This window comes from Oncorhynchus masou, chromosome 31 (assembly GCF_036934945.1).
Source record: "Oncorhynchus masou masou isolate Uvic2021 chromosome 31, UVic_Omas_1.1, whole genome shotgun sequence".
Lineage (NCBI taxonomy): Eukaryota > Metazoa > Chordata > Actinopteri > Salmoniformes > Salmonidae > Oncorhynchus > Oncorhynchus masou.
The window spans coordinates 86,651,497-86,668,366 of record NC_088242.1 but is presented as its reverse complement, the minus strand read 5'-3'; the positions used below and the strand labels follow the sequence as shown (position 1 = coordinate 86,668,366).

The following is a 16,870-nucleotide window of genomic DNA, read 5'->3' as shown; positions in this document are numbered from 1 at the left end:
GTATTCATACCCCTTGATATTCATATTCCTGAATTCAAAATTGATTATATATATGTTTTTCTTTCACCCATCAGGAAATAACTACCCACAACTCAAGTGGGAAAAACAGGCTGCCTAAGTATGGTTCTCAAACAGAGACAACGAGAAAAATACTTAGGCAACCTGTTTTTCCCACTTGAGTTGTGGGTAGTTATTTCCTGTTTTTTGTTTTGTGTGTTTGCACCTTACAGGACTGTTTCATTCACTCTCTTTGTTGTTTTGTCATTCAGTGTTCAGTTGATTTATTAAATATTAACATGGACACATACCACACTGCGCATTGGTCCGATCTTGACTACTCTTCCTCAGATGACGAGGAGAACCGTTACAGAACTACCCACCACAAAAGGACCAAGCAGCGTGGTAACCAGGAGCAGCAGAGCTATCTGGAGAAATGGACATGGGAGGAGATACTGGACAGTAAGGGACCCTGGGCACAGGCTGGGGAGTATCGCCGTCCACAGGAGGAACTGGAGGCTGGGGAGTATCGCCGTCCACAGGAGGAACTGGAGGCTGGGGAGTATCACCGTCCACAGGAGGAACTGGAGGCTGGGGAGTATCACCGTCCACAGGAGGAACTGGAGGCTGGGGAGTATCACCGTCCACAGGAGGAACTGGAGGCTGGGGAGTATCACCGTCCACGGGAGGAACTGGAGGCTGGGGAGTATCGCCATCCACAGGAGGAACTGGAGGCTGGGGAGTATCACCGTCCACGGGAGGAACTGGAGGCTGGGGAGTATCGCCATCCACAGGAGGAACTGGAGGCTGGGGAGTATCGCCGTCCACAGGAGGAACTGGAGGCTGGGGAGTATCACCGTCCACAGGAGGAACTGGAGGCTGGGGAGTATCGGCGTCCACAGGAGGAACTGGAGGCTGGGGAGTATCGCCATCCACAGGAGGAACTGGAGGCTGGGGAGTATCACCGTCCACAGGAGGAACTGGAGGCTGGGGAGTATCGCCGTCCACAGGAGGAACTGGAGGCTGGGGAGTATCGCCGTCCACAGGAGGAACTGGAGGCTGGGGAGTATCACCGTCCACAGGAGGAACTGGAGGCAGGCTGGGGAGTATCGCCGTCCACAGGAAAAACTGGAGGCTGGGGAGTATCACCGTCCACAGGAGGAACTGGAGGCTGGGGAGTATCACCATCCACAGGAGGAACTGGAGGCAGCTAAGGCTGAGCGGAGACACTACGAGGAGTTGGCACAGCTGGCAAGGAAGCCCGGGAAGCAGCCCCAAAAATGTATTTGGGGGGGGCACACGGGGAGTGTGGCAGAGTCAAGAGTCAGACCTGAGCCAACTCCACATGCTTACCGTAAGGGGCCAAGGATGGAACCAGAGCCGGTCAGGACGAAATTGGAGGTGAGCGAAGGGAGCGAAGCAGAGACAGTGAAGGAGTTAATGGATTGGAGGAGAGAGTAATGAGGGAGTTGCTGTGTTGGTGCATGAGGCACGACATCCGCCCGATGGAGCGTGTCTGGGATTTGATGTCACCTGAGTCAGCTCTCCATACTCGTCCTGAGGTGCGTGCTAGCCGTCTGGTGAAGACTGTGCAAGCCCCACGCACCAGGCCTCCTGTGCGCCTCCCTAGCCCTGCACGTCCTGTGCCAGCTCGGCGCTACAGATCTCCAAGACGTGCTTACCATGGCAGGCATCGGACTGGTCAGGCACCGTGTTATGCGGTGGAGCGCACAGTGTCTCCAGTACATGTTCTTAGCCCGGTGCGCTACATCCCAGCTCCCCGCATCTGCCGGGCTAGGGTGAGGATCCAGCCAGGACGGATGGTGCCAGCCCTGCTCTCCAGACCTCCAGCGCGTCTCCTCGGGCCATGATATCCTGCGCCAGCCCTGCGCACTGTGTCTCCAGTGCATCTTCACTGCCCAGTGCGTTCTGTGCCGGCGCCCCGCACGTGCCGGGGTAAAATCACCATCCAGCCAGGACGAGTTGTGCAGGCCCTTAGTTCGAGATCTCTAGTGCACCTCCACGGCCCGGTCTATCCTGTGCCTCCTCCAAGGACCAGGCTCTCTCCGTCTCCTCCCTCCTGAGTCTCACGCCTGTCCGGAGCTTCCAGAGTCTCCCTCCTGTCCGGAGCTGCCAGAGTCGCCCGTCTGTCCGGAGCTGCCAGAGTCGTCCGTCTGTCCGGAGCTGCCAGAGTCGCCCGTCTGTCCTGAGCTGCCAGAGTCGCCCGTCTGTCCGGAGCTGCCAGAGCCGCCCGTCAGTCAGGAGCTGCCAGAGCCGCCCGTCAGCCAGGAGCTGCCAGAGCTGCTCGTCAGCCAGGAGCTTACCTGAGCCGTCCGTCAACCAGGAGCTGCCAGAGCCAACCGTCAGCCAGGAGCTGCCAGAGCTGCTCGTCAGCCAGGAGCTTACCTGAGCCGTCCGTCAACCAGGAGCTTCCAGAGCCATCCGTCATCCAGGAGCTGCCAGAGCCGTCGCCCGTCACTCCGGTGCTGCCGGAGTCTTCCTTCACCCATTGCTAGGGCCTCCTGTCCGAGGTCGGAGGCGAGGGCCGCCGCTCGAAAGAGGCCACGGAGGCGGTTGAGGAGGTGGACAAAGACTATGGACAAAGACTATGGTGGAGTGGGGTCCACTAAGTCCAGCAACTACAACTATCTTTGTAGTGACTGGGTGTATTGATACAACTTCCAAAGTGTATTTAATAACTTCACCATACTCAAAGGGATATTCAATGTCAGTTGTTTTTTACCCATCTACCAATAGGTCTCCGTCTTTGTGGGATATTGGAAAACCTCCCTGGTCTTTCTGGTTGAATCTGGGTTTGAAATTCACTGCTCGACTGAGGGAACCTTACATACAGTTGAAGTCGGAAGTTTACATACACTTAGGTTGGAGTCATTAAAACTTGTTTTTCAACAACTCCACAAATTTCTTGTTAACAAACTATAGTTTTGGAAAGTCGGTTAGGACATCTACTTTGTGCATGACACGTAATTTTTCCAACAATTGTTTACAGACAGATTATTTCACTTATAATTCACTGTATCACAATTCCATTGGGTCAGAAGATTACATACACTAATTTGACTGTGCCTTTAAACAGCTAGGAAAATTCCAGAAAATTATGTCATGGCTTTAGAAGCTTCTGATAGGCTAATTGACATGATTTGAGTCAATTGGAGGTGTACCTGTGCATGTATTTCAAGGCCTACCTTCAAACTCAGTGCCTCTTTGCTTGACATCATGGGAAAATCAAAAGAAATCAGCCAAGACCTCAGAAAAAGAATTGTACACCTCCACAAGCCTGGTTCATCCAAATTTCCAAACGCCTGAAGGTACCACGTTCATCTGTACAAACAATAGTACGCAAGTATAAACACCCTGGGACGACGCAGCTGTCATACCACTCAAGAAGGAGACGCCTTCTGTCTCCTAGAGATGAACGTACTTTGGTGCGAAAAGTGCACTGCTCCAAAACCACCATAAAAAAGCCAGATTACAGTTTGCAACTACAGATGGGGACAAAGATCATACTTTTTGGAGAAATGCCCTCTGGTCTGATGAAAAAAATAGAACTGTTTGGCCATGATTACCATCATTATGTTTGGAGGAAAAAGGGGGAGGCTTGCAAGCCAAAGAACACCATCCCAAACGTGAAGCACGGGGGTGGCAGCATCATGTTGTGGGGGTGCTTTGCTGCAGGAGGGACTGATGTAATTCACAAAATAGATGGCATCATGAGGATGGAAAATTATGTGGATATATTGAAGCAACATCTCAAGACATCAGTTAAAGATTGGTCGCAAATGGGTCTTCCAAATGGACAATGACCCCAAGCATACTTACAAAGTTGTGGAAAAATGGCTTAAGGACAACAAAGTCAAGGTATTGGAGTGGCCATCCCAAAGCTCTGACCTCAATCCTATAGAACATTTGTGGGCAGAACTGAAAACTGACCTCAATCCTATAGAACATTTGTGGGCAGAACTGAACAGTGTGTGCGAGCAAGGAGCCCTACAAACCTGACTCAGTTACATCAGCTCTGTCAGGGGGAATGGGCCAAAATTCACCTAACTTATTGTGGGAAGATTGTGGAAGGCTACCCAAAATGTTTGTCCCAAGTTAAACAATTTAAATGCTACCAAATACTAATCGAGTGTATGTAAACTTTTTTCAACATTTTATTACAGCCTTATTCTAAAATGTATTAAATATATTTTTTCCCTCAATCTACCCCATAATGACAAAGCAAAAACAGAACTAATTTATGAAAAATAAAAAACTGGGGCTCTGAATGGGTTTCCACTGTTCCTGACTAGTCTCCCAGTCCCTGCAACTGAACAGCATCCCCACAGCATGATGCTGCCACCACCCCCACAGCATGATGCTGCTACCACCGTGCTTCACTGTAGGGATGGTGCCAGGTTGACTCCAGATGTGATGCTTGGCATTCAGGCCAAAGAGTTCAATCTTGGTTTCATCAGACTAGAGAATCTTGTTTCTCATGGTCTGAGAGTCATTAATTTGCCTTTTAGTAAACTCTGAGCAGGCTGTAATGTGCCTTTTACTGAGAAGTGGCTTCCGTCTGACCACTCTACCATAAAGGCCTGATTGGTGGAGTACTGCAGAGATGGTTGTCCTTCTGGATGGTTCTTCCATCTCCAAAGAGGAACTCAAGAGCTCTGTCAGAGTGACCATCAGGTTCTTGGTCACCTCCCCCTACCGATTGCTCAGTTTGGCCTGGTGGCTAGCTCTAGGAAGAGTCTTGGGGGTTCCAAACGTCTTCCACTGAAGAATGATGGAGGCCATTGTGTTCTTTTTTTGGTACCCTTCCCCAGATCTGTGCCTCAACACTGTCCTGTCTCAGAGATTTTACACTCGTCGGACTTGGCAGGGCTTGCAAACTATTACAGATTACAAAGTGAAGCACAGCCGAGAGCTGCCTAGTGACACAAGCCTACCAGACAAACTAAATTACTTCTATGCTTGCTTCGAGGCAAGTAACACTGAAACATGCATGAGAGCATCAGTTGTTCCGGACAACTGTGTGATCAAGCTCTCCGCCGCTGATGTGAGTAAGACCTTTCAACAGACGGATTACCAGGACGTGTACTCCGAACATGTGCTGACCAACTGGCAAGTGTCTTTACTGACATTTTCAACCGCTCCCAGTCTGAGTCTGTAATACCAACATGTTTCATGCAGACCACCATAGTCCCTGTGCCCAAGAACACTAAAGCAACCTGCCTAAATGACTACAGATCCATAGCACTCACGTTTCTAGCCATGAAGTGCTTTGAAATGTTGGTCATGGCTCACATCAACATCATTATCCCAGAAACCCTAGACCACCTCCAATTTGCATACCGCCCCAACAGATCCACAGATGATACAATCTCTATTGCATTCAACACTGCCCCTTCACACCTGGACAAAAGGAACACTTACGTGAGAATGCTATTCATTGACTACAGCTCAGCATTCAACACCATAGTACCCTCAAAGCTCATCACTAAGCTAAGGATCATCACTAAGCTAAGTTAAGAATTTGTTCTTAACTGACTTGCCTAGTTAAATAAAGGTCAAATGAAAAAAGCTCATCACTAAGCTAAGGACCCTGGGACTAAACACCTCACTCTGCAACTGGATCCTGGACTTCCTGACGGGCCGCGCCCAGGTGGTGAGGGTAGGTAGCAAACACATCTGCCACTCTGATCCTCAACACTGGAGCTCCCCAGGGGTGCGTGCTCAGTCCCCTCCAGTACTCCCTGTTCACCCACGATTGCATGGCCAGGCACGACTCCAACACCATCATTAAGTTTGCAGACAACAACAGTGGTAGGCCACCAACAACAACGAGACAGCCATATGGGGAGGAAGTCAGAGATCTGGCCAGGTGATGACAGAATAACAACTTATCCCTCAACGTAACCAAGACTAAGGAGATTATTGTGGACTACAGGAAAAGGAGGACCGAGCACCCCCCATTCTCATCGACAGGGCTGTGGTGGAGCAGGTTGAGAGCTTCAAGTTCCTTGGTGTCCACATCAACAACAAACTAGAATGGTCCAAACACAGCAAGACAGTCGTGAAGAGGGCACGACAAAGCCTATTCCCCCTCAGGTAACTAAAAAGATTTGTCATGGGTCCTGATATCCTCAAAAGGTTGTACAGCTGCAACATCGAGAGCATCACTGCCTGGTACGGCAGTGATTCTTGGTACTGGAAAGGCAACTGCTCGGCCTCTGACCGCAAGGCACTACAGAGGGTTGTGCGTACGGCCCAGTACATCACTGGGGCTAAGCTGCCTGCCATCCAGGATCTCTACACCAGGCAGTGTCAGAGGAAGGCCCTAAAAGTTGTCAAAGACCCCAGCCACCCCAGTCAGACTGTTCTCTCTACTACCGCATGGCAACAGTTTTTACCCCCAAGCCATAAGACTCCTGAAAAGATAATCAAATGGCTACCCGGACTATTTGCATTGTGTGCCCCCCCTCACAACCTCTCTTTTTACGCTGCTGCTACTCTCTGTTTATCATATATGCATAGTCACTTTAACTATACATTCATCTACATACTACCTCAATTGGGCCAACCAACCAGTGCTCCCGCACATTGGCTAACCGGGCTATGTGTATTGTGTCCCACCCATCACCCGTCAACCCCTATTTTACTCTACTGCTACTCTCTGTTCATCATATATGCATAGTCACTTTAACCATATCTACATGTACATACTACCTCAATCAGCCTGACTAACCAGTGTCTGTATGTAGCCTCGCTACTTTTATAGCCTCGCTACTGTATATAGCCTGTCTTTTTACTGTTGTTTTATTTCTTTACCGATCTATTTTTCACCTAATACCTTTTTTGCACTATTGGTTAGAGCCTGTAAGTAAGCATTTCACTGTAAGGTCTACACCTGTTGTATTCAGCGCACATGACAAATAAACTTTGATTTGATGACTTCAAATAAAGTGCTCACGTACACAATAGTAGATTTTGGTTAACAGAAGGTGTTCTTTGGTAAATTGGTCATCAAAAAGAAAGGAGGACCAAGGCACTTCTCGTATAATTAATTAAAATGCCTTTATATGGCACATGGAAACAAAGTTTCGGCTGCATGGCCTTCGTCAGGGAGTACAAATATATGATAATACAATGTCCTCTTTTGAACAGCTTTTTCTAATCAACCCTGATTTGAAGAGGGCGTGGTTAGAGAATTCATTGGACAACGCCTAGTAAGCAATACTATACACAGTAAAAAGTGAATTACTGTAGATATGTTATAAAACATGCATCTCAAGTCTAGAAGCATCAGAACACATTGAATGGTAGTTCTAACCTTGAATATGACTGGGCAAAGTGTTAAGAATCGGAGAACCATCTATTTTATAGTTCAGTACACTAGAACACAGCAAATATGGCCCGCAACTGTCTAAACCTAGCTGAGGACAATAGAGCAAAATATCCACTAGATGACAAAGGGCCCTCTCACCACCCTACAGGAAAGGTGAGAAATCCATATCTTAATTTTAACCAGGGTACTTATTGGTCTGTAGTTTGTAAATCCCAAAACGTTCTCTTTAGTTTAGCTGTTTAAGACTGTCTCCTTTTCTAATTGAGGCCGAAACATGATCAATACCCATAGTTTGCAGGGAGGCAGGGTTGCCATGGTGTAGGACATGTATTGCCTTGCCATGGGGTAGTCTTCATTGCCTACCCGTATGGCATACTTGTGTTCTGCTAAGTGGTCTTGGAAGGCGTCAATGAGACAATTCAGTCAATGAGACAATGAATTACGTGGGAGGCACCTCAGTCTCAGGCCGGGTACTCAAGAAATGGTGCATCACTGCCAATCCTTGTTCATGTTCAATGGTGGTGTAGAGACTCCACGTCCATGGGGACTAAAAAGGAATGATTTTGTTCAACACATCTGTGGTATCTTGAAGATAAGCCTTTCCCCCCGTCACTCCCAGCCTAATAAAGTCATCAATGTACTTGGAGATGGGTTCTGTCAAACTTTCATTACCACTAATGACCGGTCTGCCAAGGTGGTTTTCAGGATTCTTGTGGACTTCTGGAAGATAAAAAGAAGCCATACTGCCATTGAAAATCTATTTGAACTCATTGTCTGAAATGTAGTTATTCTCCTTAGCTTCTGTGAGGATCCCTTTCAATTCAGTTTTGTGCCACCTTGGTCTGCTTCGCTAAACCACAATCCGTCCATTTTTGGACAATGATTCAAATGTATGCCTCTCTGCCTTAGAAAGGTTACGTCGTGTTTGGTTGGAGTCCATTTGACCCTTAAACAGATTCTCCACATCAAAATTCACCTTCTTTGTAAATGTATTTAGTGTGGCATTCTGGACAATGTGACAAAAGGTGGAAGTTGTTTTTGAGGACACAAACTGCCTGACACTGGTTTCTGTAGTTGGAGATGTTTTGTTTGTACCAGGCCTTCAGATGTAGATTGCTGTAGAAACAAAATAGGTCAATCTTTGTAATGAATTAATTAGTTGAGTATGTCGGGGCAAAGGACAGTCCTTTAGACAAGACCCTTACACAATCAGACATTCTTGCTTTTTTCTTGTGTATTATAAAATAGATCTCTCCTAATCTTAACTCTTTGCCCAGTCATATCCAAGGTTACAACTACCTTTCTAGGGGTTCTGATGCTTCTAGCCTTGAGATGCATTTCTTATCAAATATCACCCATATTTCACTTTTTATCGTGAATAGTATTGCTGATTGTTACTAGTTCCTTCGTCTAATCCCTGGTGCACATGACAAGACTAAAGCCAGGTTAGGCTCTATGCACAATAGACGTCTAGTCGCCACATTCTAACTACATCGAAACAAACAATAATCCACCAAGGGCCAATCCTAATTATCATCTCCCATTGACATAAATGCAATATTTACATGAAAATAGGAGCAAACGTGTCCAGATCTCAAATAGGATTTGAAGAGAAAAGCCACACTGCTCAACCATAAGGTCACCAAATACGGTTTATTTTTTTGACACAGGTTTGAATATAAAGAGACATAAAAAAACATGTGGTTCCTATTTACAGGTATCTCTGGCACATTTAACCCCAATGACGGCATGATCACTGCCTCTCCAAACAGCGATCTTTGAAATACAACCCTATGGATATCCAGTACTTCATCTGTCCCCCAAAGAGATCTGCTAAGAGGCAGCAGTGTCATGCAGGCTAGTGTCCAAAGGCTGACCTGAGGTCAGGGTTTGCGGTGATAATGGTCTCAGGACAGTGTGGAGGGGATCCTTCTCCAAAGACCTCCGCAAAGGCAGTTCTTGATCCAGCGCTGCTCCCACTGCTTCATGGCGTTGGTCTTGTTAGGCGAGCGGAGCATAGTCACACAGCCACACCTGAGATGAGGGAGAGAAAGAGAGAGCGAAATAAAAAGGTGGAAAGCCACCAAAAGAAAGGTAGGCAGAGAGAGAGAGTGAATGTCAACACAGGCATGGTCAGACTGAAAAAGCAAGACCAGGAAAATTGTTACTTGGACAAAAAAAAAAAAGGTTCTTAAAAATAATGAAAACATAAAGCGGTAGAGTGATATAAAAAATAAAGGAAAAGCAGGAAGTGCTGGGGAGTGGGTCATAGAGGAAGTGGTGTGGTGTCTGACCTGGTACAGGCTTTGCTGTCCTCTGTGGGGCAGACTCCCATGTAGAGACAACGTAGATGATCCATCCTCTGGACCCCCGGGCTCCTAGATACACACACAGTGAATATATTGACCAATGGCATCTGTCAGGAATGCTTCACCTGAGCTTTGACTGAAATATTAGCAATATTAAGCAGAAGCACATTTACTACAAACAGATGTCAAAAGGACAACTGAGTGCCATGTGGGCCAAATGCCAAGAGTGGGCTAAATGCCAAGAGCACTACACCTACTTCTAACCCTAAAGAGCCTACCATGTAGCAGAGACACATTTTCCCCTGAATACTATCTAGCCCTCTCCTGAGGCCTCACTCTTACCTGGAGAAGACCTCCACCTGGGGTGTGGAGTTGAGACCCGGCAGGCTGTAGGGCTTGCCAAACTGAAGCCGCAGCGGGTGCTTGCCCTGCAGCTTGCAGATGATGCCGTCGTTGACGGGCAGCCAGTCCATGCTGGGCACCAGCAGCTGGCTGGGCAGCAGGCAGCATTCGTCTATCAGCGGCTCATCTGGCTCCTGGGGGTGGCCCTCGTCCCGAGCTGGAAGGGGGATACATGGGTGAAGGCCAGGTTCACATACAGACACAGAGACAGATTGATGGCCGTAAGGTCTAAACATATGCATAGACACATTGACAAAAGAATGGACAGAGGAGACTCTGTGTCTGTCTGTAGACTCACAGACAGACACAGACCGATGACACTGTTATAACTTAAGGCATCTCTGGCACATTTAATCCCACATAGCTACATCCACATAATATATAGTCCACAGATACACATGTTCTCCCCATTCTTACAGCAGAGCCAGAGCTTGGTGAGCAGGCGGAAGAGCAGCGACATGCTGTCCTGATTGTCCGAGGTGGCCGTGTAGATGGGTAAGCAGCCAGGCTTCAGAAGGCCCCAGATGCGGATCATCACCATCATCTCCCGCAGCATACCCAGGGACCAGCCGTCCCGCAGAAACCCAAAGCCGGGACGCACGACGGAGCCCTGAGACAGGACAAGGGTTAAAACAAGAGGTAGATAGCACAGAAAGACAGACAGAGACAGTAACACTCTATTTTAGCACCAGCTCTACAGACAGAAGGACAGAGACAGACAGAAGAACACTTTACTAGCACCAGCTCTACATTTGATTGAACACTACATTGTTTCAATATCATATCTTATTAAAGTGTTTCTGGAGTAACAATGCACCCTTTTTCAACATGTTTTGAAAGGCCTACATCGGCAGCTCTGTGAAAGGCCTACATCGGCAGCTCTGTGAAAGGCCTACATCGGCAGCTCTGTGAAAGGCCTACATCGGCAGCTCTGTGAAAGGCCTACATCGGCAGCTCTGTGAAAGGCCTACATCGGCAGCTCTGTGAAAGGCCTACATCGGCAGCTCTGTGAAAGGCCTACATCGGCAGCTCTGTGAAAGGCCTACATCGGCAGCTCTGTGAAAGGCCTACATCGGCAGCTCTGTGAAAGGCCTACATCGGCAGCTCTGTGAAAGGCCTACATCGGCAGCTCTGTGAAAGGCCTACATCGGCAGCTCTGTGAAAGGCCTACATCGGCAGCTCTGTGAAAGGCCTACATCGGCAGCTCTGTGAAAGGCCTACATCGGCAGCTCTGTGAAAGGCCTACATCGGCAGCTCTGTGAAAGGCCTACATCGGCAGCTCTGTGAAAGGCCTACATCGGCAGCTCTGTGAAAGGCCTACATCGGCAGCTCTGTGAAAGGCCTACATCGGCAGCTCTGTGAAAGGCCTACATCGGTAGCTCAATTCATAAAAATAAAAAAAACACCTGATTGGGTAGGTTGGCCATCAGGTACAGCACAAAGTCTCCCACCCATTGGATGAGCTGCTGCAGAGACTGGAGTGGGGGGCCGTCCAGCACAAATTCCTCCGTCTTCAGGTTGATCATCACCTTATCGATATCTATGGAGGGGGTGGGAGGTCAATCTTCACCAGAATCACTGAAGTCTTCAAATAAAAACGACACGCACTGTAGATACTAGCAAGCTAATAGGACGGCAAACAACGCAGCCTCAGCCTTTAGTCTGTTCAACAATAACAAAAGTCCTGTTCAGTTAAAACAGACAATAATTCATTTTTCCAGCCTCACGTTAAGTGAAATTGATATCAGAAGTGGGATCCGTCTATTCATTGATGATACAGGTATAATGGTAGTGATGCTAGTCCTCCTACCAGTGTCAGTGTTTTTGGAACATATCTCGGCCAGCCTGTCCCCGGGGCTCTTGTCTGGAGTGTTGAGGACATGGGGTCTCAGCAAGGACTTGAGGGTGGAGCTAATGGCGATGAGGAGGAGCTTGGCGTGGAAGTCGCAGGCTCGCGCAGCTGTGGCCGATGACAGCTTACAGAGGGAGGCCTTAACCGCCACGATACGTGTCGAGAGCACCTTCCACACACAGATACTGGATATTAGAAAAACAAACAAACAAAAACACTTCCATCTATTGTCACAAATTAGTTTACAACAGATTTCAGTCTGTCTGACTGAAAGCTTGGTTCTGGCTCATCCCGGGCCACCTACCTGCTGCAGAGCTTGGTTCTGGCTCATCCCTGTCCACCTACCTACTGCAGAGCTTGGTTCTGGCTCATCACGGTCCACCTACCTGCTGCAGGGCTTGGTTCTGTCTCATGTACTCCTCATGCAGCTTCTCCACCAGGTTATGGACCATGCCAGGCTGCACGTGGAGCAGCACGTCCCACCAATCATAGCCTGTCACCATGCAGTACTCCAGCAGGAACAGCAGGTGGCGCAGAAGTGTGTTCATATCCAGCATCTGGCCCATGGATGGAGATACGCGAATCATGTGCAGCTGAGGATGGAAGAAGAGCCAAAAGAGAGATATGAAAAATATGGATACAAATATTGTTCATATCTGAGGGATGATCGGGGACGGACACAAGTCATGAATAAGGACATGGATAGCTTGTTGTTGTAAGAGAGGATACATTTATTGTATTTGTTTCATACATTATTGCCTGGAGACCATAAACTCCTGTAAGATTTAACACTAATGGCTGGGGTGTGTATTCAAGGGACATTGATGATAAAAAATTATCAATTTTTCCCCATTCAAAAACTTAAGCCATCTAAGCTTTACAACCTCAAATCCGGAGTAGCCTTCTCGTCTTTATAAAAGGGGGAAGAGGTGCTGATATCGTACTGTGAGACATGTAAGATCACAGTCAACGGATCTCAACGCATTGCTGCACTCTCACCTTGCCGTGGTTGTCCACTCCGGCCAGGGCCAGTGAGGTCCAGGAGAACTGCAGGGCCTTGAAGTGGACGGTTGGGCCGCCGGGGCGCTGCCGCTTTATGGCCGGCTCATCACCGGGCCGCTGGGAGGAGCCCGAGGAGGATCCATAGAACACGCCCATGGTGTGAAGGGACAGCCGGTGGAGGATCTGGATACTACCGTCGTGGAAGGCTAGGGCCAGGCCTGGGAGGGACCACCACACAGAATCACAGACAAATGAATTCACTTTATTGATCTCCAGAGGAGGGCATTGAGAATGACCCCAGCAGCACAGACAGGGGCAACACAGTAAGTGTATAACATTCCACTCATCACTTTCTCTGCCATTATGCATCAATGTGTCATGTTACCACTATATTGTGTGGGACGCATCCATGTAGGTACCACTTCCCCTGTTTCTTGAGCATAGAACCACTTTCTTTGGTAGGTTTAATAGAGCTACAAACTACCATTCGGTAAAGGTGTATGCTGCCACCTGGAGTGCTCAATAGTAGATCTGGAAGGGGAATGACGGGTTATTTGGCATCAGCACATACCGAGGCCTGGGCAGAACTTGGTGTCTGACGCCACCTTTAGGTCAGTGTTGGAGATGGAGATTGGCAGCTTTGGCAGAGCCACGGCCGACACGCGGTCCAGATCATTGGTGGCTGAGAGGATGCGCCATTTCAGGATCGTCGGCTGTTTCTCGCCCACTGTGGGGATGGAGAGAGGAAAGGGTGAGTAAGGGGTGTCTCTTTATGGGGGCATCTCAATTGTAGAATAATGTATCGTCTCCTTTCCTTTAACTGCATTGATCTGAAAACAAAATGGAGGATGCCTAAAAGGGAATTTACTGTCACCTGTTCAGTTCTTTAAAGTGGACAACAATTGGAAACAACTTCAAAATATTGAGATGGCCCCTACAAGTGACCTACAGTAATACTTATAATTGGGTTGAGTGTGCTCTTCCTTGGTTTATCGTTCTCTGCCTTACCTACTGGTGAACGATGTTGGAATATGTTATTGACAGGGAGGCCTTCCTTCCGCAATGACCAGCACTCCACGATGCTGCCCATCTGACTGGAGGCACACAGCAGCACCTAAAAGAGTATTCATATTGCGGTTTAGTCCACACACACACACACACAACACTACACTGTTTGAATGCACATTTGGCATACTGGTAAGTGATAAAGCTGGAAAGAATTCAAAATAAAGGACACTTGGAAAGCAACGTGTTCACAGTGTCTCTCTCACCTGCTCCGAGTTCTCCCTGGTGAGGAACTTGAGGTGTGTGACAGCCGGGTACTTGTCTCTCCTGACCGGGTCCGTGGTGCAGCGCATGAAGAGCGAGGGCAGCAGCTCAGTGTCGATGCGACACTTTTCGTTGACCACGCTCACGCACACCTTGATGTAGAGTTGGGACGACAATGGAAATTTAAAATCACGAAAAGTCAAGTGATATTATTGCAATACCAGCACTACTTAATAACGTATGTTGGAGTAAAACTTCATATTATTGGATGGTAAACGTTCTTTACAAGAAAATAAAAAGCGTTAGCATTTGAACAGTATTATTTGCCAGACTTTTCTGAGACAAGGCGACTGGCTAGCACTTCTTGTGGTAGCCAGTAATGAATAAGAATAACAAAAATAATTGTGTAATATCATTGCTAGCTAATACCTACCTTGTAGAACTGCACAGGTGATGAGCTGCTGCCATCCGTGGCCGCCACCACAATGTTACCCCCGCCGGTGAAGGCGATGTCGGCCAGGGCTACGCGGCCCCTCAAGCGACACAGGCTCTCGCTGGCTGTGAGCAGCTGACCGTTGGGCTTCAGCAGGGACACGGTGACCAGGCCGCTCACTGTCACTGCCAGCCAGCCCTCCATGGGCTTTCCCCCAAACAGCGTGAGTGACGGTGAGAACTTGACCCGTGAAAATTTCTCACCGAAATTGGTGGAGCCCGACTGGGGGCGGAAGATTGGGGGAGAGGTAGAGCAAGAGTGGGGTGTGGCACATTTCAACAAACGAAGTGGCAAATTACAGGTATATGTCCTAGTATATATTGTTATATGCTTGTTAAATGCTGTTATGTGCAGTGCTCCACAGCCGGTGTACAGCACCCCCTGACAAATAATGGCATATACAGTATTGTCTTATCTCAAGAGGTAGCTTAGACTAGAGATTAAGAGCGTTGGGCCAGTAACTGAAAGGTTGCTGGTTGGAATCCCTAAGCCGACTAGATGAAAATTCTGTTGATGTGCACTTGAGCACGGCACTTAACCCTAGTTGCTCATGTAAGTCGCTCTGGATGACTAAAATGTAAAATAAAAAAAGAGCTTTAAACTGGTCTATAAAATACTGACATGGTAATAAATCGTAAGGTCCACACAGACAGTTAAGAAGAGCTGGTAGACCGTGTGAACATGAGAACAAGCTGGTGGTCCATTACCATCTCCACATGCAGAGCCAGCTTAACTCCATTGTGCAGCCAGGACAGAGCTATGATGGGGTCTCCGTCCTCTGCACTCCCTAGTGAACTCTCCCAGCTGTTCACCAGGTGATCTGCCATCGCCCAGCACTTGATCTGCCCATCTCCATCAGCAGACAGCAACCTGGAACCTATGAATGAACGTAGTCATAGGTTCACACACATTTTAACTCAATACACTAGGGACACTTCTTGGCATTGTACTGAGTTCCACATCAGTCTACTTGGACTGATAGGGCAGTTGCACCTTTAAGAGTAGTTTTGGTGTTGTTACTATGTTGACCCACCTGATTGGTCCCACTCCAGACAGGATATGACCTCGCCATGTCCAGAGTTAATGGAGTACACATCCCATGGGTGTTCTGTGTCAATGATGTGGACCATATGACTGACTTCTGAAATAAAGCAAATCACTGTGATCACTGCAGTGCATGTTCTGCTAATAAAGTTACGAGGCATTGAGTTACATATGAAAAATTAGATACAGATATATGGGATCAAACCTGATACTGGCAATGCAATTTGTTCCATTTCACATTCCTACTGTGCTCTTGCTACAGACAACAAAATGGTCACAAGATCAGTACCAAGCACATTTGTGTACCTTTCTCGTCTTCCTCATTTTTTAGGTCTGTGGTAAAGGCAACGAGGTTCCTGCAGGACCAGGCACACACCAGTGGGATGGAAGGATAGTGGTTGCTCTTGGGTCTCTTCTCCCACTCACAAACATAGGCAACCTCCATCATTCAACCATATGCTTTTCCACTGGTTGTGCAAGTGTCCTTGTCCAATCAGAGAAATGTTCAGTCACCTTCATGTACTTGATTGCACTTTGCAGCTATATCACAAACAAGACACAGAATTCGATGTCAAATTTACGTTACTTGCATCAGTCTTCTTCGAGCTAACACTGTCACTTATGTTAGTTAGGTTAGCTACTGTGTTAGTCAACGTAGTTATATGTATACAGCTAGCTAAAACGCATTAGCTGCTACTTCCATTAGCTGGTTTATAGAGCTAACGTTAGCTAGCAATATGATAATGTAGTACGTTAGAACCAAATCATGAAACAACTACATCAAACGAACTTCTAATAATATAGCTAAATGCCTTATTTATAGAGGTAGTAGGTTAGATTTTAAATCTCTAACGTTAAATAAATACATTTACTCTTTACCATTCATCCTACAAAATGTTACATACAAAGATGGTGTGGTAGGACCCCTGACAAGCGAATTTAGGCGTATGTTCAGTTGCCTGCAGCCTTATTCTTTTGTAAAAACGTTAGAAATGTATTTGGTAGAGTACAATTTCATCGAAAATGAATAACACGTTTCATCTAGCATATTATGTTTACTATTTGGATATTAATTTTTCTATGATCTCTTTATAAAAATGTGTATGTATTGCCCGTCCATCTACAGAGGGCGCTCGCGGGGGAATCGA

The 16,870-nt window shown here is 47.4% G+C and overlaps 1 protein-coding gene across 4 annotated transcripts; it reads right to left on the bottom strand.

Moving 5' to 3' along the window:
- Positions 1-8,985: 8,985 nt before the first annotated feature.
- med16 (mediator complex subunit 16) lies at positions 8,986-16,683 on the bottom strand. Of its 4 annotated transcripts, none has more exons than XM_064952411.1 (16): positions 16,602-16,683; positions 16,029-16,262; positions 15,712-15,819; positions 15,386-15,555; positions 14,619-14,900; positions 14,188-14,337; positions 13,925-14,030; positions 13,488-13,643; positions 12,914-13,134; positions 12,301-12,507; positions 11,873-12,083; positions 11,469-11,602; positions 10,480-10,672; positions 10,003-10,219; positions 9,646-9,729; positions 8,986-9,385 (listed from the first exon to the last, which is right to left on the bottom strand). In XM_064952411.1, exons 2-16 carry the CDS (start codon positions 16,168-16,170, stop codon positions 9,259-9,261), a joined length of 2,508 nt encoding a protein of 835 aa, XP_064808483.1. In that variant the 5' UTR covers positions 16,171-16,262; positions 16,602-16,683; the 3' UTR covers positions 8,986-9,258. The 4 variants fall into 4 exon arrangements, with proteins under 4 accessions (XP_064808483.1, XP_064808486.1, XP_064808484.1 ...); XM_064952414.1 differs by having other exon boundaries at positions 15,712-15,816; XM_064952412.1 differs by having other exon boundaries at positions 16,628-16,650.
- Positions 16,684-16,870: the final 187 nt, after the last annotated feature.

Excerpts from the sequence above, each read along its gene's own strand:
- med16 (XM_064952411.1), bottom strand. The coding sequence starts at position 16,170 with ATGATGGAGGTTGCCTATGTTTGTGAGTGGGAGAAGAGACCCAAGAGC. Across the intron at positions 13,644-13,924 it reads CCAACATCGTTCACCAGTAG|TGGGCGAGAAACAGCCGACG; the intron begins GTAAGGCAGAGA and ends CCATCCCCACAG. Across the intron at positions 9,730-10,002 it reads CAGGTGGAGGTCTTCTCCAG|GAGCCCGGGGGTCCAGAGGA; the intron begins GTAAGAGTGAGG and ends GTGTGTATCTAG.